The 21,412-nt window shown below is 32.8% G+C and overlaps 1 protein-coding gene across 3 annotated transcripts in view; it reads right to left on the reverse strand.

The window, feature by feature from the left end:
- LOC126738206 (ankyrin repeat and fibronectin type-III domain-containing protein 1) overlaps nt 1-21,412 on the reverse strand; it is a 495,291-nt gene that overhangs the window by 173,429 nt on the left and 300,450 nt on the right. The window contains exon 1 of one of the 3 annotated variants that reach the window (XM_050443477.1): nt 561-696. The exons of the other annotated variants lie outside the window; for them this stretch is intronic. Within the exon in view, the coding sequence (XP_050299434.1) occupies nt 561-660 (100 nt within the window). The 5' untranslated portion in view covers nt 661-696. Of the gene's footprint in view, nt 1-560; nt 697-21,412 lie in introns of those variants that run through there. 3 annotated transcript variants of the gene reach the window in all.

A 21,412-nucleotide genomic window follows, 5' to 3' on the forward strand; every position in this document is an offset into this window, starting at 1 on the left:
ATTTTCAATGATTTTTACGATTATTTGCCATATGGAAAAAATTTAAAATTTATATATTGATTTGGTGTTAAAATGTGTTTCCTTGCAGCTAATTCTATATCGATTTAAACCATAGTATTCCGCTTTATATAAATCAGAGATTAAAAGACATAGTAAATAAGTTTCCGAAAACCTTTTTTTTATGTGGCAACACTTCCAGTATATCTCTCCCAAGGCAGTCAGATTTAAAACCTTCATCAACCCATTTTCATTATTTAGTTTCCGAGGGTATTTCTTCAGATTTCCCTCGGTGAGGCCTGACGTATGGGAAACCCATAACAAAAATACGGCCAAAACGGGATAAATAAACATCCTTGTAACATTCTGGATGGGCGTTCCCCGGGCCCCGATAACATAAGAAAATGTGAAAACCGTCTCGTTATTTTATTTTATTATTTTTTCATCGCTCGTAAATTACTTCTTTATGGGGAGCTTTCCGCTATTATGGGATACAAAAGGGAAGGGTGCATTATTTTATGAAGTTATCTTGCAATATTATTGGCATAGAGTAATTGATTTACCTTTTGGTTTTTTGATCATCCATTTTCCACTTAAAAACCTCTTAAATTGGCTAAAACTAAACGGACGTCCTAAAAGTAAATCAAAGTAAATTTTACACATTTCTTACGCTCACTTTTACACGCACATTAAACGAGAATATTTCTGTTTTGATGTTGTCCTATATCAGTCTGGGCCTTGCCTTGCATTTTACGATAAAATGCTTGCATAGGCGTATTTTATAATTAATTTATCTGCCAGCGAAGATAATATAAAATGGCAGCTTTTTTGTAATTATAAAGTCGATATATCCTCATTTTAAAAATGTAGGAAAACTGACGTTTTCCATAGGAGCGTAATTATGAAAACTGTGTAGAAAAAACATAATATCCATGATTCAGACTTTGTGTCAAGGTTTTAAAATTACAAATCTATATAAAAATCACATTTTTAACCTACATAATGTTAAAGTACAAAAGTTTGTAAAACTACTATACTAAATCCCGTAATGGTAATCCGTGTAGCCCAAAATTGAATCACGTTTCTTTGGCGACCCTAGTTCATCGAATTATCCTCCCTAACTCGCTCCCCTTTATAGGGCAATAAGAGGAAGTTTCTCACATATATTAACTAATTACCAGGAAAGGGAGCTTAAGGGCTCATACTGTTCAAATAATAATTATAGTTTGAGAATCGATAATACCAAGTTAGGTCCTAAGGTAAAGTAAACGTTCATGGATATTCATGTCAAATTAATGAATTAATTACTTTTAACGTACCTATTGGCCCCGACTGTCATTTAGGTCAGTGTGCGACCGCTATTTTATTAATAGTCCCTTAAGTAAATAGAAATTAATTTTCCTGGGAAAATTAAGCCTCCGTGAAAATTAGATTGTTTCGGGCGAGCGGTTATTACTTCGCAGAAGGTTAAAAATGTAATGATTTAGTTTAATTTGACGGCTTAAACTACCGAGGGACCTTTTAGGCACGTTATTAAGACTTTTGATAATGAATGTGGAAATCCATTTTTTCTTAAGTTAATAGTCTATTAGGTTAAACTGTATTTCAAATAGGTAGAGAGTAATAAATATAAATTGAGGGTTTTGTATTCACCCATGGGCGAAGGTAAACTTAGTACATAGTTAATGAATAATGCCAGGAAAAAAGGTAGGGTTCGAAGGCTATAAGAAGGGTACAGGTAGCTGCAATTTTTAAATGTAAACTTGGCGGATGTAAATAAATGAATAGGGGTGATAATAAAAGCACAGAGTATAATTATTACTTCAAATTTGCTGGTAAAATTGTTAGTAAGTTGCTAAAGACTACCCTTACTCCTACACTGTCAGACAATGAAAAACTTACTTTTTTAAATGTGCATGATTGTTTAAGACACGACTACACTAGTTTTGCTGTAGATGAAGTACAGGATTGTGTGCCCGAATGAATGTAATAGGAAAATCTATGGGCGATTTTGAATCTACCATTTAGAGCCTCCAAAGCATATTATAGGAAGACCAGCCAGAGTACTTGATAAATACACTAAACGCGCAGTTAGAAAAAAAGAAATATCTATTCTGGAATTTCTAATTTAATCTTATTGAATTAATTTGGAATCAAGTGGAAGATTGAATACCACTTTTAAAATGAAAGGCCTGAAAATACCATTTGACCAAATCATTCAGGAAGTAATTCCAGAAAACTGGATCTGGACAACCTGATCGATTAGGCGATTGACCCTTAAACTATTATTTCACGGGGTGATAACAGCTCTGTAGTATTTAGCTGGTCAACTGTATTAACTGGTCTATTGTAATAGTAATGACAAATGACATTAACATATCAAAAAAATAGGGTTAGGTGATGAACAGATTTGGTACAATGCGGCATGCTTGGGAATCGAGTTTCTTTGTTTTGAAATAATCCAACAGTTTTTATTTTTAAACATTTATTCCACATAACAAACAACCTCCAATTAACAAACGTTAAATAATCAACAACAAAACACCACATTTTGGCGACGAGTAAGTGTTTTTGAACCTGCAAACATGGAAAACACGTTGGGTGCCGTGGAATGTTTTAATGTTTATGAAGCAAATGTTGGAGTGCGATGGCAAAAATGGATCAAGAGGTTTGATAACTTTCTGGTTGCATCAGGCATTAGCAGTGATGACCGGAAAGAGGCGATTCTACTTCATTGTGTAGGAGAAGAGGTATTCGACATTCACATCCTTACCTGATCCTCCACCCCAAACTGACCCTACCACTAACACCCTAGTTGTGATTCCCAAATATGATATGGCAAAACTTAAATTAAATACTCATTTTTCACCTCAAATCAATGCTGAGTTTGAAATGTATAATTTTCGTCAGTCAAAACAAAACAGTGACGAAACAATTGATGAATATTATGCTAGGCTTTTAAAGTTAAGTTCAAATTGTGGTTTTCTCGATAAAGATAGAGAAATAAAATCTCAAATTATACAGGGTACAATTTTGTCAAAGTTAAGAAGATATGCTCTTAGAGACAACCCCTCACTTAAACAAATTTTAACACAGGCTAAGGTTTATGAAATGACAGAAAAACAAGTTCATGAAATGAAAAACAATGAAATTAATGTGAATAGGTTAAGTTTAGGTACTAAAAGGAGCAGCAATCCAAACAAGAGCAGGCCATTTAACACAAGTCTTAAACCAAACGATACACAAAAATACAAACAGCAGGATCAACAGACCTGTCGAAACTGTGCCCTGTGGTAATGACTGGCACATCAATGGTAGGCAAACTTGTCCCGCTTTTAATGAAAACTGTAATTTTTGCAACAAAAAAGGACATTTTGCTAAAGTTTGTATGGCTAAACGAGACAACAGGCATAGAAATCAATCTGAACAAATACAAGGATCAAGTAAGCAGAGGTATAAGTCGCAGCATCAGCAGCAGTATGGAAAACAATCCAGTAAGGATGCCAAGGTTAATTGCACGAGGCATGAAGAAAACAATGACTCTGACTATTCTTTCAATATTGCTATAAGAAGCAGTACTCTCCTCAAATCACTTTAAATATAAATGGGCAAAAATTAGTATTTATTATAGATACAGGAACATCTGTTAATTTGATTTCTGAACAAACATACTACAAATATTTTAAGGATCCGCTAATTGCTGATGATAGCAAGATTTACCCTTATGGTCACTCAACAAATCTTGAAATAATTGGAAGATTACCAGTAGTCTTAAAACATAAAAATAAAAGCATTGAATCAGATTTAATTGTGGTAAAAGGAAATACCGAATCTTTATTATGTTATCAGGCATCTAAAGATTTAAACATTGTGTCATTCACCAATTTTATTAACAACAAGATTGACAAGGATTTTGTAGAAAAATATTATCCTGAACTAGTTGGAGGTATAGAAAAATTGGCTGACACCACCATAAAACTGCATATCAACCCAAACATACCACCCATTGCCAACAAACATAGGAGAATACCATTCCATATTAGAGAAAAAGTTGAATCGGAACTGTCAAGACTGGAAAAGCAAGACATAATAGAAAAAGCACCAGGACCAACACCTTAGATATCACCAATTGTAATTGTGCCAAAGCAAAGCAATCCAGATGAAATAAGAATATGTGTGGACATGAGGAATGCTAACAAAGCCATAATCAGGGAACGACATGTTACACCAACAATTGATGAGGTTATAACACAACTTAATGGATCAACAATGTTTAGTCAAATTGACCTAAAAGAAGGGTATCATTAATTAACATTGTCTGAAGAGTCAAGATACATAACAACATTCTCAACACATATTGGATTGTTTGGGTATAAAAGGTTGAGTTTTGAAATTAATTTAGCAGCAGAAATTTTCCAAGACACCATCAGTAAAGTTTTACAGAACATTCAGGGAGTTATCAACATCAGTGATGCCATTTTAATCTTTGGCAAGAACAAACACGAACATGATACCATTTTGAGAAAAGTTCTTCAAACACTAAAAGATAACAATCTTACAATTAACAAAAATAAATGCATCTATAGCACAAATAAAATAAAATTTTATGGCTTTGTCTTTTCTTCCGAAGGAATTCATCCAGATCCTAACAAGGTCAGCAGCATTTTAAACCTTAAAAGTCCTGAGAGCTCAGGTGAAGTCAGATCCTTTCTTGGTATGATCGGATATGTTGGCAAGTTTATGCCTAAACTGTCAGAAAAAGCAGAACCACTGCGACAATTCACTCTGAAAGATGTAGTTTTTCATTGGACAGAGGACCATGAGAAAATTTTTAATATGCTGAAGCAAGAATTAAGTAGTACTAAAAATCTTGCTTATTTTGATATAAAGAAAACAACACATCTTTATGTTGATGGAAGCCCTACTGGAATTGGATCAATACTAGCTCAAGAAGATGTCAAAGGCAATATTCAAATTGTTGCGTATGCAAGCACCAAGAAGATACAGTCAGTTTGAAAAGGAAGCATTTGCTTTCACTTGGTCTATACAACATTTTCATAATTATCTTTATGGTTCCACATTTATATTGCATTGTGACAATTTACCCATTGTAAAAATATTAGAAAACACAAGAACATGATGTTGCTGTAGATGAAAACGTAATTCGCGCATTCGATGAGGATCCCACCACTAGTACAAAGAAAGTAGCTGCAGATCTGAATATTTCTACATGGAAAGCATGGTCTGTTGTCAAGGCAGAAGGAAGGCATCTTTTCCATTACACCCCAGTGCAAGGTAATTTCATACTATATCAACAACTTAATTCCGCACTTTTTACTGGCATCGTGATACTCTATTCTAGGTCTTCTACAAGCCGACTATGAGCGACGGGTACAATTTTGCCGCTTTTTGCTTCAGGCAGGCGTTGAAAATGGACACTTTTTAAAAAGCATATTATGGACAGATGACTCAACATTTACACGTGCGGGGATATTTAACCAACATAATTTACATTATTAGGAAAACAAAAACGTAAATCCGCATTTGACCAGAGCCAAGTCTTTCCAAATAAGATTCAGTGTTAATGTTTGGGCAGGTGTGATTGGGAGACACCTCATCGGTCCACACTACTTGCCGAGAAACCTCAACAAGGACAATTACTTTCCTTTTTTTACAAAATGATCTCCCACAATTATTGGTTGATATACCCATATTTAATGAAGACCAGTCTTCCAGAATGTCGGGTGTCCTGCACACTATCGGGTCGCCGTTAGAGAATTTCTGGACAATACTTTTCCCAATTCGTGGATCGGAAGAGCAGGTCTCATCGCATGGCCTCCACGGTCCCCTGATTTAACCCCTCTCGATTTTTACGTATGGGGACGTGCGAAAGAACTCGTGTACGAGGTGGAAATTGAAAATCTAGACCACTTAATTCAAAGAATCAATGCCGCTTTTCTAACCGTCAGAGAAGAGATGCGACTTCGCCTTACGACAGTAGAAATGCGACGGCGATGTAGGGCATATATAAGAGCCAGGGGAGCGCAGTTTCAACAAAATTTGTAATTTTGAAATAAATACATAAAATTAAAAAAATATTTTTTTTTACTTTATTGTCCTTTAAAGTCATGAATTGTGGCAAGTTAGTCGGCTTTGTGTTACACATCGTATATCATTTAAAAGAGTATTAACTGGAGATGTTTTTAAAACTACCTAAACATCTTGATAGATTTTAGTTTTTTTTTTTGCGTCAAGTTAAAGTTACCTTTCATAACTTTTTTTGCTACTTGTATTAACTTTTTGAGCTCAAAACGAATTATTTCGGTATTATTTGTACTTGATATTGATTTTTTTAGATTCAGGATACATTATAGACTAAATACAAATGTAAAAAAAAAAAACGTGAAAAATATGCTGAAAAAATTTTAAGATGTCGAAAGGCCTAATTTTTTATAACTAACACAAAATCAATGATATAAAAAAACCCGAGACTTTTAGAACACAAGTTTATTAAGAAAATATCTTCTATCTGAGCCTATCTATATGCCCACCAAGTTTCGCTAACCCTCCGCCAAACACCCTGTATATGTATCTTTAAATAGATGACATTGTGAGTCATTGGTTCTTTCTAACCGCAACTATGCAAATATAATTTATGGACCATATATCGATGTGCAGTCAAAAATTCGCTTGCAAAGAAATCGAAACCATGTATGTGTCTGATTTTTAATATTAACATGAGGGCTCACGTCTCGCATTTTTTGATTGATCTCAATTGGTTAAATAGGGTGGATTGACTAAGGCTGCACATAGTCAAGTCTTGCATAACCTTTTAGAAACAAGGCGTCCGGTGTACCATCGTAAACAGCTTACTTTCAGATCTGTAATACACAGCCAGGATACTCGACACAATGACCAAATGAATATACCACGATATCACACGGGTGTTCTATTTCAAACGGTCATTCTCTTACAGTGGACTAAGTCTATTTAATACTCTAAATAAATTTTGCCACTTCTCGATTTTTGTCCTTTAAATACAAGCTGAAAAAAATTAATGTTAACCAAAAGTTGAACATATAGCTTTGCACCTAATATGTTTTTTTTGTTGCTTTGTTTTTTTTCTGAGTACCTACTTTCTTCTTATTTTTTAAATTTTCCTTTACTTTACTACTAAGTTAGTTAGTATTTTTTCTTTTCTTAAATTGGTAATTTTTGTCACTTTTTATTAGCTATTAATTTGAATTTTTATTTATTGTGAATAAATAAATAAATAAATAGGACTTTATTTTTGACTCAGCGAATTTCAGCAATGCTGCTTTTAACCGAGTACATAAATGATCAGTATACATAATAGATAATGTTTGGAATACAAAAATATAAAAGATTACCACTGTATCTAAATTCAGTATCTTAATAATTATAAAGAAAAACAGAAAAAAAATATATAGGTGAATCCAAAATAATGAAATCATAAAAAATTAGATTATGAATTTAACGAACTAAACCATAAATTATAACAAATAACAATAACCCATGCATACAAAACAGTAATGGGCAAGAAGTTCAATGTAATATCTTGTTCCGTAATTTCAATAAGTATAGCACCGAAAATATTCCGTCAGCGAAATACTCTTTCGGACCGGGATTGGGTTCCAGGAAATTCTCCTCTGACCTCGATCGCCAACATAGCCCCCTCTCATTAACTTTAAGTTTGTAATCGTTTACTAGCGTTTGATGCGTTGGTGGGTGCGTATCGTTGAGCGTTGTAGTTGTATAATTTTTACGTTAGTCTAATAAGAGTAGTATGCTACTTCAATTATAAAAGTAATAATAGAAAGTATTAATTTATAAATGAGTGTGAAGTTTAATAAATAATAAATACAAGTGACATTTGGGCTTTTATTTGGGCCTTTAATGAAATACAATGTAAATGCGAGAAATAGCAAATAGAACCAGTGCAAGTTTAATTAAATCTAGCACATTTTTTGGTGACCCCGACGTGATAATATCACAAATAGAAGTGTGGCGCTGTGAGTAGTAATAAAGAAGAAAATACATCAGTACCAGCAAGGGCTTTTGAATAGAAAGGATTGCCGTTTGATGGTTTTGTCTGAGACCCGAGAAAATAGATTCCAGGGTGATTTTCAAGTTTTGGTAACAGTCTCGATCCAGTGTACGGGTACCATTTGTTCATCGAGTTGGGAAGCAGTTGATGTCATGGTGCAATAGATCGGCCGTAATAATTGAATTGGAGGCGTCACTGCGGAGTGTTTATAATAATAAGCAATTAAGAAGTAAGGCAGGTCAGCAGCGGCCGGGTGAGTTTTTTAATTAAATATATAATTTAATAGAGCAGCGGTGGTAATTTTTGTTAGCGTTGACTGTTGTTGATTTTAGTAATAATGTTTTAAATGGTATTTTCTTCGCCTCATTATTTAATAATTATTAAATAAATTATGTAATTTTGATACACACAAATAATAATTGAATAAACAATAATCACAATATATCAATAATTAAAAATAAAATAAATAATTTAAATAAAAAGTAAATAAGTAATAATGGCTTCTAATAAAGAAAGAAAGGAAATAATTAAAAAATTAAAAAGTGATAGAAAACAAATTTGTGCACAATTAGATAGGTTCAGTGAATTCATTTTGGGTTGCGATGGTCTCACAAATAAAATTATTATTAATGAACGATACACTAAATGTGAATGTTTATGGGATCAATTTAACGCAGTTCAAATAGAAATTGAATATTATGAGGAATCGGAAAGCGAAGCGAGACTTACTTTCGAAAACACATTTTTTGAAACAATATGCATGTTTAAGGATATGTTAAAGGAAACTTTACCAACATTAAATTTGGCTGGTAGTAGTATGTCAAATCAAAATCTAGTAAAACTGCCACCTTTAGATTTACCTACTTTTAGTGGCAATTACGATTGTTGGGTAGGATTTTTTGACACTTTTATGGCATTAATTCACTCAAATAGTTCCATCACTGATGTGCAGAAATTTTATTATTTAAAGTCGTGCCTAAAAGGTGATGCTGCACAGGCAATTCATTCAATTGAAGTCAATGACTTAAATTATGAGGTAGCGTTTAAACTTTTGAGGGAAAGATATGAAAATAAAAAATGTATAGTACAAAGTCATGTGAAGAGCCTTTATGAATTGCCTATGATAGGCAAAAATGTTTTAATTGATTTACGTAATATGGTAGATACAATTAAAAAAAATTTAAGGGCTCTAAAAAATCTTAAGGAGTCTGTCGATTCATGGGACACATTACTCTTATACATGTTTAGTAACAAATTGGATATAATTTCCAGACGGGAATGGGAATCAAAAATTGTTAAAAAAGATATCATAACTTGTAATGAGTTTCTGGATTTCTTAACAGAAAGAGTTCAGATTTTAGAAAATGTAAATTCACACAAAGTAAATACAAATCAGTCCCAAGGATCTGCAACAGGTAAACCTAGTTTTAATTTCAAAAACAATTTTAATTCTCAAAGAACCTCGCAAAGTTTTTTCTCTGCTAATAAAGGCATTAATGCACAAGAATTAAAGTGTGTATATTGCAAGGTTAATAATAATAAACATCCTCTATATCAATGCCCCAAGTTTTTAAGTTTAAATGAACAAGAGCGAATAATTGAAGTAAAAAAATTGCATTTGTGTCTTAATTGTTTTAAGCAAAATCATGTAAGTACAAGATGTACATTAGGAGGGTGTCGAAAATGTGGCAAGCCTCATAATAGCTTACTGCACATTGATTTTTCTAGGAGTGTACAAAATAATCCGAGTAATAATTCTAGAAGTAGTAATGATTCATCAAGTAATAATAATTTAAGTAATACAAACGGTAACTCAAATAATAATAATGCATCAAATCATTTAACTAATAATAATGCCTCATCAAGTTTTGAAATGACTGAAAATAGTGTTAGTTCATATAGTTCAATAAATACCTTATCAAGTGCATGTATAAATAAAAATAATTGTGAAGTTTTGCTCTCAACAGCGAGGGTTTTAGTAACAGATTTTCAAGGTAATATGCACGAGGTAAGGGCACTATTGGACTCCGGTTCTCAATCTAATTTTATAACAACGGATTTGGCGGCATTTTTAAATTTAAATATAAAGGAGCTAAGTGTGTCGGTCATAGGTATAAATAGTTCTGTGACTAATGTTAATAAACATGTCAATATTAATGTAAAATCAAAATTAAATTCTTTTCAAATAGATTTGAATTGTGTTGTGTTAGACAAAATAACTAATGCTCTGCCAACATTATCAGTTGACAAGGAGAAACTTAAAATTCCCTCCAACATAGTTTTGGCAGACTCATTTTTCAATATACCATCAAAAATAGATATTTTAATTGGGGCTGAAGTTTTCTATGAACTATTGAGTTATGGGCAAATTAAAATTGAAGAAAATTTGCCAATATTACAAAAAACTTGTTTTGGATGGATCGTTTCTGGAAGATTACCCTGCAGTAATAATAATGATAATGATGAGCAGGGTCAACATCAAACATTTTGTAACTTATCAGTAACTGAGAATCTTAGCCAACAAATAGAAAGGTTCTGGAAACTTGAAGAGGTTCAGCCAACAATGATTTTAAAAAAGGAGGAATTGGAGTGTGAAGAATTATTTATGACAACAACAAAGCATAATAAAGATGGAAGATTTATTGTGCAACTACCCACCAAAGGAAATATCAATAATATTGGCTCCTCTCTAAAAATGGCAGAAAAAAGATTTTTAAAGTTGGAGAGAAAACTAAATGCAAATCAGGCATTGAAAAATGAATATTCACATTTTCTACAGGAATATGAAGAGCTGGGACATATGTCTAGACTCAAGGAAAATGAAATAGTAAATAATGTGGAATGTGTATATTACATGCCTCACCATGCGGTGGTAAAAGAAGACAGCACAACAACAAAATTGCGCGTAGTGTTTGATGCCAGTGCAAAAACAGACAAAGGTATCAGTTTAAATGAAGTATTAAAGGCAGGGCCTACCATTCAAGATGATTTGTATTCTATTTTAATAAGATTTAGAAAGCACAACATTGTTTTAGGAGCTGACGCAGAGAAAATGTATAGACAAGTTTGGATCGATCCTGCACAAAGAAATCTACAACGAATAGTATGGAGAAGTAGTCCAAATGAAGACATCAAACATTTTCGTTTAAATACGCTTACCTATGGAACCACTCCTGCATCTTATTTGGCAATAAGATGTTTGCATGAAGCAGCAAAGGAGCAAGAAAAAAATTATCCCAAAGCATGTTATGAAATAATAAATAATTTTTACGTGGATGATTATCTAAGCGGAGGATCTACAGTAGAAGAAGTAATTAAATTAAAAAGTGAAACATCAGAAATTTTGAAAAAACGTGGCTTTAAACTTAGGAAATGGGTGTCAAACAAAAGGGAAATTTTTGAAGATGAAGAGGTTAATAATCTACAGCAGTATATAGTCGATAAAGAAGTTACTAAAACATTAGGACTTATATGGAATATTAAACAAGACACTCTACAATATGTGGTATCCCTAGATTGTCCTATAAAGGTCACAAAGAGAAACATTCTGTCAATATTATCCAGAGTTTTTGACCCTCTCGGATTAGTAGGTCCTATTATTATCCTAGGAAAATTAATAATGCAAGAAATATGGAAGGGCAATTTTGATTGGGACGAAGACCTTCCTAAAAAGATTTATGAGCATTGGCAAAAAATTTATCAAGATTTACCCTATTTAAATAATTTAGTAATATCCAGGCATGCAATAAATTGGCATTCTATAAAAAATGAGATACATGGCTTTTGTGACTCTTCCGAGAAGGCATATGGTGCTTGTTTAATTTTGAGATCTGTGTCTTCAAATAATGAAGTGAATACTCATATTCTTTGTGCCAAATCTAGAGTAGCGCCTCTGAAAACTATAACCTTGCCAAGGCTCGAGTTATGTGGAGCGTTGCTACTTTCTCGTTTAATAACAAAAACGGTACATGCTTTAAAAATGGAAATAGATGACATTAGATGCTGGTCAGATTCGACAATTGTTCTGGCATGGTTATCTGCAGATCCATCTAAATGGAATACTTTTGTTAGCCACCGAGTCGCTGAAATTCAAAATAATAAATTAATAAGCACTTGGAATCATGTTTCCAGTGAAGAAAATCCCGCTGATCTTATTTCTAGGGGATGCAGTGTACATAATTTAATAAATTCCAAGTTATGGTGGCAAGGGCCTAAATGGTTAAGGCAAGATTTTTCATATTGGCCGACTGTTTTTGGCAAGGAGAATTTTGTGCAAGGCTTACCGGATATGAAAAATTCAAATACATATATATTACACTCAGTTACAGAAAGGTTTGAATTATTAAATAAGTTTTCAAGTTTTTTCAGACTTAAACGAGTAACCGCTTTATGTCTAAGATTTTATAATAATTTAAAATTAAAGCCAGAAAATAGACTGATTGGGAATTTAACTTCATATGAATTAGATAAGGCATTAATAATACTCTGTAAATTATCTCAGTCATATGAATTTCCAGATGAAATAAAGGCTTTGCAAAATAATAAACCTATTTCTCGATCAAGTAAATTAATTACGTTAAATCCCTTTTTGGATAAAAATTCTGTTTTGCGTGTTGGTGGCCGCATTAGCAAGGCTGCAATTTCTTATGATAAAAAATTTCCTATAATATTGGAAAATTGTAATTTCAGTAAGCTTATAATTAATTATGAACATAAGAAGAATTTGCATATGGGTGCACAAAATTTACTTGCAAATCTAAGGCATAATTTTTGGATTTTAGGAGGTATTACTATCATCAAAAGGGTACTTCGCAATTGTATAGTATGTTTTAAGGTAAATCCATACAATATGACTACTTTAATGGGTGAATTGCCTGAGGAGAGAATATCGCCTACTAGAGCGTTTTATAATTGTGGAGTGGACTATGCTGGTCCTTTTAATATTAAAACATCAACTTTACGAAATAGCAAAGTTTTAAAGGCATATTTGTGTATCTTCGTTTGCTTCGTAACTCGGGCTGTTCATTTAGAGGTTGTTTCCGACCTATCAAGCAATTCTTTTTTAAATGCGCTAAAGAGGTTTATTAGCCGTCGTGGTAAATGTAAGAGTATCTATTCTGACTGTGGCACAAATTTTGTGGGCGCAAATCACGAAATGTTAGGATTTTTAAATCAAATTAAAAGTAGTGAATTCAATAATAAAATAATTAATAATTTATTGCAAGATGGTATTAATTGGAAATTTATACCTCCTAGATCCCCGCATTTTGGTGGTTTGTGGGAGGCGAGCGTAAAACAAGCAAAATATCATTTAAAACGAATTGTGGGTAATGCTGCGTTAACTTTCGAAGAGCTAACAACAGTTTTTACGCAAATTGAAGCTTGTCTTAATTCCCGGCCGCTTAGTGCATTGTCAAATGATCCAAATGACCTATTACCATTGACCCCAGGACATTTTTTAGTAGGGGATTCTTTGGTGGCTCTTCCTGAGCCGGATGTGCGTACTGTAAATGTAAATAGACTAAATAGGTACCAGTACATGAAGCAAATTGTACAAAATTTTTGGAATAGGTGGCAGAGAGAGTGTCTTAGTGAGTTAATAAGGCGTTCTAAGTGGCGACATTCTAGTGGTCCGTCGATTAAAATAGGAGACCTTGTGTTAATGAAAGAAGAAAATTTGCCTCCATTAAAATGGTCTCTCGGGCGCGTATTGAAGTTGTATCCTGGTAGTGATAACGTCACACGTGTTGTATTAGTTAAAACTAATCATGGTGAATTTAAACGTGCCATTGCAAAATTGTGTGTTTTGCCTTTGTAATATAATTGTAATAAAGAATAATTTAGTTATAATTATGTATTAGTAAGTAGATTTAAGTTTAATTAGCAGTTTTAAATTGAAATTACTTTGTTAATTTTCTGTTGTTGAAAGGTGGTACTTTCAAGGGGGGCGGTATGTTCCGTAATTTCAATAAGTATAGCACCGAAAATATTCCGTCAGCGAAATACTCTTTCGGACCGGGATTGGGTTCCAGGAAATTCTCCTCTGACCTCGATCGCCAACATAGCCCCCTCTCATTAACTTTAAGTTTGTAATCGTTTACTAGCGTTTGATGCGTTGGTGGGTGCGTATCGTTGAGCGTTGTAGTTGTATAATTTTTACGTTAGTCTAATAAGAGTAGTATGCTACTTCAATTATAAAAGTAATAATAGAAAGTATTAATTTATAAATGAGTGTGAAGTTTAATAAATAATAAATACAAGTGACATTTGGGCTTTTATTTGGGCCTTTAATGAAATACAATGTAAATGCGAGAAATAGCAAATAGAACCAGTGCAAGTTTAATTAAATCTAGCACATATCTAATTAAAAGACACAAGAAATAAGCAATAAGATGGAAAAAAAAATCATGTAAAAAAAAGCATTATTATTATTCTAATAAAGTCTGTCTGTATTTTTTTTTAAAAGCTTGTCTTTGCAAACCTATCAAGCTGGATAATATTTTATTTAAAAGTTTGCTGGCCTGGTAGCTAAAACAACCTCTGAAAAGGCTTGTTTGGTATTTTGGTATTTCCAGTCGATTTCTGTACCGTGTATTTAAGTTGTGTACAGAAGTTCTATATGATAGTTTGTCTATTAAATACTGAGGTGTTTGTGTTGTTATGAGATTATTTAGAAAGAAAGCAAAATGCAACTTTTGTCGTTTTTCGATATTAAGCCACTGTAGTTCTTTTATTTTGTGACTTATGTGATCCCTGATTCTTAAATTGAAAATTAATCGTGCACAAGAATTCTGTATCTTTTGCAATTTAAACTTTGTCCCACAATCAATGAAAGGTCCGTAAACATAGTTGCCATAATTGGTATGAGAGAGCACCAGTGATTCACAAAATATTTTTTTAAGTGCAAAATTGATAAAATGTTTGCTTTTATAAAGATTTCTCAGCGCATAGTACGCTTTCTGGCATATTTTAGTAACATGCGATTTAAATCGCAAATTGCTATCTAGAATGATGCCCCAGTTTATCGGTACTCCCTCGCCCATCATTTTTACGTTTACGTTGGACAATATATAATCCCTCTTGTTACCAAAAAACAGCACCACTGACTTCTTTAGATTCAATTTTAGACCATTTTTATTTGAATAAGCATGAATTTGATCTAAGCATTGGCTAATTTGTCTTTCAGCTTCAAAACAGCCTTCCTTCTCAAAAGAAAACTGAATCTGACTATCATCAGCAAATTGCTTTAATTTACACTTCTTGGTTATACACCGATGCATGTCCATCGTATATATTACAAAAAGCAGCGGGCCCAATATTGAACCTTTTAAGAGGTGTGCCACCTCTTAAAACAGGCAGCACACTCGAAAACTTCTAGTTAATAATCACTCGCTGAGATCTTTGTGTTAAATAACCTCTTAAAAGTTTTATGGTTTGGTCGTTAAATCCATAATACTGTAACTTGACACACATAAGTTCTGGATCCCGCGTGTCAAAGGCCTTGCTGTAGTCAAGTAATACCAGGGCACATTGTTCTCCTTTATCTATCGACTGGATAATTTCATTCAAAACGTCCAGCAAAGCTGTACCTGTACTAAAACCTCTTCTAAAACCTGACTGATATTTATAGAAAAGATTATTTTTTTGCAAAAAATCGAAAATTTGATGGTATGTTATCTTTTCAAAAATTTTAGAAACTACGCACAATAAACTAATTGGCCTTAAGTCTGAGTGACTCTTAGGATCACTATTTTTTGCCAAGGGTAAGACTGTAGCTGTTTTCCATTGTTGGGGAAAAGTGCTAGTTTCCATCATTTGATTAAAAATATGCGTTAGAAACGGAATAATAACTGGACAGCATAGTTTAAGCATTTGAAGCGTAATCTGGTCCGACCCTGATGCATTTGACGTAAGCGAAGAAATAGCACGCCCGACTTCGTAATCATTAACCAAACGTAAACCAAAAGTGTCTTGAACGGTCGAATTGATTTGGTAAAATTTTATTGTATCTGAACTTTTGTTTTATTTGTTATGCTATTCAGAAAAACAAAATTACTAATAACTAATAATTTAAATTTGAGTTAATTTTGTTTTGTATATGTAGGTTGGTAATGATTTGGAATGTGATTACTACATGCTCAATTGAGCAACAAATCAGCTATGCTGCTTTTTTTCGAAGTTAAAATAAAAACGTTTATTATTATTATTATTATTATTATTACTATTATTGTTATCATTATTTTTGGAAATCTACAACATTTAATTTTATAATTATAGCCTACATCATAATGTTAATTTTCTTATCAAACTTACTACAGATTAAAAAGATCATTTTATTACGATCGTCAATGATAAAATGTAGAATATTGCATTAAAGAATCGTTTCTGTTTTTTTAAGAATATTGTATCGTTAAAAAATTCTTTTGTAAAAAACACGATTTTCAAAATTACAATGCGTGCAAGCATTTTTAACGTGTATGTTTAAGCATTAAATACTAATATTATAAAAGGAGTGAAAGATTGGTTCCACTTAAAAGCTGCCAAAGAAAACAAGAGTTGATGATCTTATTGAAGATGGCCCATATAAAAAAGTTTTTAGGAACCCTTTATCAAAAATGATCTTGCAGGTAAGAGATAATTTAAAGATTGCAAAAACCTTGTTTCCTCTTCAGATTAATTTAACTTACAATTTTTGACAATTCCAACAACAATTCCAAAATTATATTGTTTACAAAAAGATACATAAACCTGGCAATAAAACAAAAGTTTTCATTAAAAAAAAAGAAAGTTTTTTTCCATTAAAGGAGCTCCAACTTACAACTTTACCAGTGTCTCAAATCGTTTTTATACCAGGATTTTTGGAATATCTTATTGAAATTTTGTTTATTAAAAGTAAAGTTCCGATAATATTTGAAAAATAATGAATTTAACATACCACATATCAAAACAATTCATATTGTGAACAACTTGAAGGTATAGCAGTTTGGTTAGGATATTTTGATGTGTTTGCCGTATTCGACAAAAGTAAATGCAAATTTGATAATTTTGTAAAACAACCAAATAATTGCTTTTCATTCTATAAATACACCTTCAAAAAGAAACCAATAGCCAACTGTCATCATTAGATACTCTTGTCGTCAAAAATAATAATAGGTTTGATTTTTATGGAAAAGAAACAAATACTTTTAGATCTATAACTTAAAGTATTAATTTAAATACAAAAATTGTGATAATTACTGATATTGCCTAATAGTACGAGGCACTAGACGTTCTTATTTTTAGTACAAATTTTTAAATAGTAAGTAAAAATGCTTTATGCTATTCAAAGGCCTGGCATCACTAAGGGCTTTTTAAAGTGTGATAATTAAAATGTAAAAATTACAAAAATTTGTTAATTTTTGGAATCGCATGATGTTGCATGGCCTTTGGCCACGCACAAGTTGTTTTTAATACAAATTCAATTTTTTAATGAAAACATTTTTTATATTACAGAATTTTAGTAATCTTTAGTACTATCTGTTTGTAAAAACGTACCTAGATCCAATATAACCGATAAAAATATTCTTGTTCCGATAATACCGATATTGCAGTCTATAAAAAATAGAAAAACTTTAATTTATACAGTTGTGGTTATTCCAAACTATCATTATTTATATATTATTCCAAACTATGATGATACCAGTATAGAGTCTTGTACATATAAATATAAAATCTCTCCAAAACCCATAGGGAAGCTTTTGAAGGCAATTTCCTTATAAAAATAGCTTATCTATTCCGAGCCTTACTTACCGTATTTTTTCTTCAGCTTGACCCCTGTATATCACAGTAAAACCGGCAAAAGCTCCCACACAACACATCAACCGAAATATTTATTTAAAAAAAGCGCCACTAAGCCATAACCTCACTATAGGCACCTGCCTTTTCAACACTTGTCCCTTGAGACACCTGCCCTAAAAACCCTTAGTCCTAGGGCATTATATAAAACTTTACACAATTCGGAAATTTTAATAAAAAAAAATAACAAAAAACTATATTATTTAAAACACAAACAAAACAAAAGGCAACCGTCAAAGCAACGTTAAACTAAAGTAGCCAAGGTAACAGTCCTCGAAGAACCTGATAGGAACCGAGAGTGGATATGCACAGGTACTGTTGTCTTTGTCTCGAGTACTCACGGGTGGTACTGCCATCCTTCTTACGTACCACGGTACCCGGCTAAAGTTCAAGCTTAACGGAACCAAGGTTTGTGTTACTTGGGCCGAATTATGTGGGGTCCGGCTGTGTCACTTTGCACGTGCTCCATTGAGGGTTTTTGTCATGTAATTTTGCGGTACCAATAATTTAATTTCTTTTATTTTTTTTTGGATTATCTTCGAGAAAACTTTTAAAGTTACATTAAATTAAAATGGGGTTGAAATAGTTGTATCTCTCTTACATTAGATGATAGGTTCTTGCGGTTTTCATGGATCAACTTTTTCGTTAAAATATTAGACTTAAACAAACACCTAGCTGGTACCTTTATTTGTTTCAGAGACATGGTCAAAATTTAATCATATAAGTTAGATTAAAAGTTCAAATTACTATAATTATAGAGACATTTTATGAATTTAGAGGCGTAGTAAAGAAAAAAGGATAAACGAACTCTCGGAGGTATGACCCAAAGTTGGCCTTTTTTAAATGGATTTATCATTTATTTATTTATTTTTTTTATCATAATTTTTTTAAATAATTTTTAAGAAGGCCCTATTTTTGGGTAGTAATGTCAAAGAGAAAGTCTTATTTAAATATAAGGCCATTTCATTTAAAGTTTGATAATTAGTTAAAGTTTAATATAGGATTGAGCGAGAAATAATACAAAATATTATTACAATTTGAAAATTTCAAGGCCTATTGGGTATGCCCAGCCAACAATTCTAGTAATTATCATAATTGTTACATTTAAATTAACACACTTCAGAAAGCCTTTAGTGACGCGAGAGGTATGAAGGCGAGATGATGATTTAAAAACAAGAATCCAATCAAAAATGAAGTAAGCTAGGGAGACACCATCTCATCAAAACTTTTTACCTTTTCCTTGGAGGATGTCTTGTTGTCATCTTGTTGTCTTCCTGTCTGTCAAAAAACTTCACTGACAAGAACATGGATTAATATTGATAGAGTGCGTCTAAACCATTTATGATTGCCGACGATATTGTGGTCATTGCCAAGACAGGCGAAAACCTTAAAGACATGTTTCGGAAACTTCATTGAACATCGCTACAAATTGGACTTGAAATGAACTTAAACAAAATAAAGCTCGTGAGTACAAAATACATCTAGGTAACTGTTACCAAATCGTAGAAGTTGTCTCAGAATCTATTTACTTAGGCCACAAAATTCAGCTTGGCAAAGAAAATCAATCTTCTGAAATCATCTCACAAAAATAATAGCTTTCTCCTAGGCAGCTTGAGACAAACTATAATTTATCCTTAATTCTTATGAACTTTAAACCTATAAATATCTGAAGAAAAATGTTTCACGTCTGTGTGATGGCAATAACCCGCAAATTTGCCACTAGACTGCAAACTACCCAACGAGCAATGAAAAGGATTATGATAGGAACCACTGTAAGGGATAATGTTTGGTCCTTCTACTAGGAAAATCGTAGACCCTGACCCCTAAAGTGACTCATATACTAAGGATTGTGGCACAACTGAAATGGAGATGGGCTGGTCATCTAGTAAGGTAGGATGACCAAAGATGGAAAGATAGGATATTTATTTGGCACCCAAGAGAGACCAAACAGAGCATCGGTAGATCCAGAGAAGATGGCGAGACGATATCCAAAATATTGCAGGAAGGCATTAATCCGAACTGCTAGGTATAAAAGAGTGTAGAAAGATTTGATAGAGGCCTACATCTAGGAGTGGATAAACATAAACTACTATGATTTAACACTTAAATTAACACATTTTATAAAGCCGTTAGTGATGCCCATAAGTGGTTTAATACAATTTTAATATAAATTAAAAATATAAATAGAATTTTGTACTAATTAAAGATTTGTTTTAACCCTTATGTGACTGGGTAAAAAAAACACCTTCTAAGGACGGCGTGGGTACCCGGGTACCTACTATGTATTTTATATAGAGCCGTGGCTTTTTCTGTGAATTTCTACCCTTAATTATACATGCACATCTGTGTGGGTTTTTCCCTATCTCTGGCGCCTCGGACTGTTTATGTTTTTGCATAAGATCAGTTCATATTCGTCAGTAACGCGTTGTACCTACTTAAGTAGAGTTTGAATTACGTTAAATCTAAAGTATTTTTTATACGTTAAAATGTCGGATAGTGAGGGCCGGTCCTAGTCGAAGCGATAGTGCAAGAGGAAGATGGCGGAAGACAAGGTAAAACAAATATATTTATTATTTTTACATAATAGGTAAAATGTCAAAGTTAATACAGAGTACAAAAGGAGGTAAATTAAATAATAATAGGAATATTATAATAGGTTGACCTATTCGGAATTAGAAGAAGCCTTAGAACACCTAAGTGATGACGAAGAAGAGCCATTTATTGCTTCTGATGAAGAGGAGTATATTACACAACTGTCAGATGGAGAGGGCGAGGATTCTGATGTTGAAAACGATCCTGTTGTAGAGCTAGGAGATTCGGAGTCTGATGATGATGATGACGTTCATCCAGATTTAGCTTCACAATTCCATTGGACTAGTAAAGATGGCACTCAGTAAAATGACTCACCTACACCACAACGACAAACGGTAGGTCGAAATATTTTGCGTGAAAAAAGTGGTGCACCAGCCTTAAGTCGTTTATATACGCCCAAAGACATTTTCAAAACTATTGTATCCCCAGAAATGTGTACCCTGATTCTAAAATATAGCAATAAAAAAGGGAATAGAGTTACGGAGGAATATAACCAAAGGTTATTGGCAATAACTAAGCCGCCGAAAACATTTTCTCCAAAAGTATCTATTCCATTTACTGATGTAGAACTAGATGCATTTTTCGGAATTCTAATTACTGCTGGTTTACATAGGTTCCATAAAGAACATATTTCTGAAATATGGAAGATGGATTCGCTCCCTTTGTTTCGCGCAGCTATCCCTGTTGATCACTTCAAAATGTTTCTAAGATTTATTCGGTTTGATGACCGGAATACGCATATAGAACGTGCAAAGACAGATAAAGCAGCTCTAATTCGAGATATCTGAATTATGCTGAATTCAAATTTGGCAAAAAATTATCGGCCAACAGAGTGTATTACAGTAGATAAATAATTATTTCCATATAGAGGACACACTAAGTTTACCCAGTACATTCCCTCGAAACCAGAGAAATATGAAA

Source organism: Anthonomus grandis, chromosome 1 (genome assembly GCF_022605725.1).
Source record: "Anthonomus grandis grandis chromosome 1, icAntGran1.3, whole genome shotgun sequence".
Taxonomy (NCBI): Eukaryota; Metazoa; Arthropoda; class Insecta; order Coleoptera; family Curculionidae; genus Anthonomus; species Anthonomus grandis.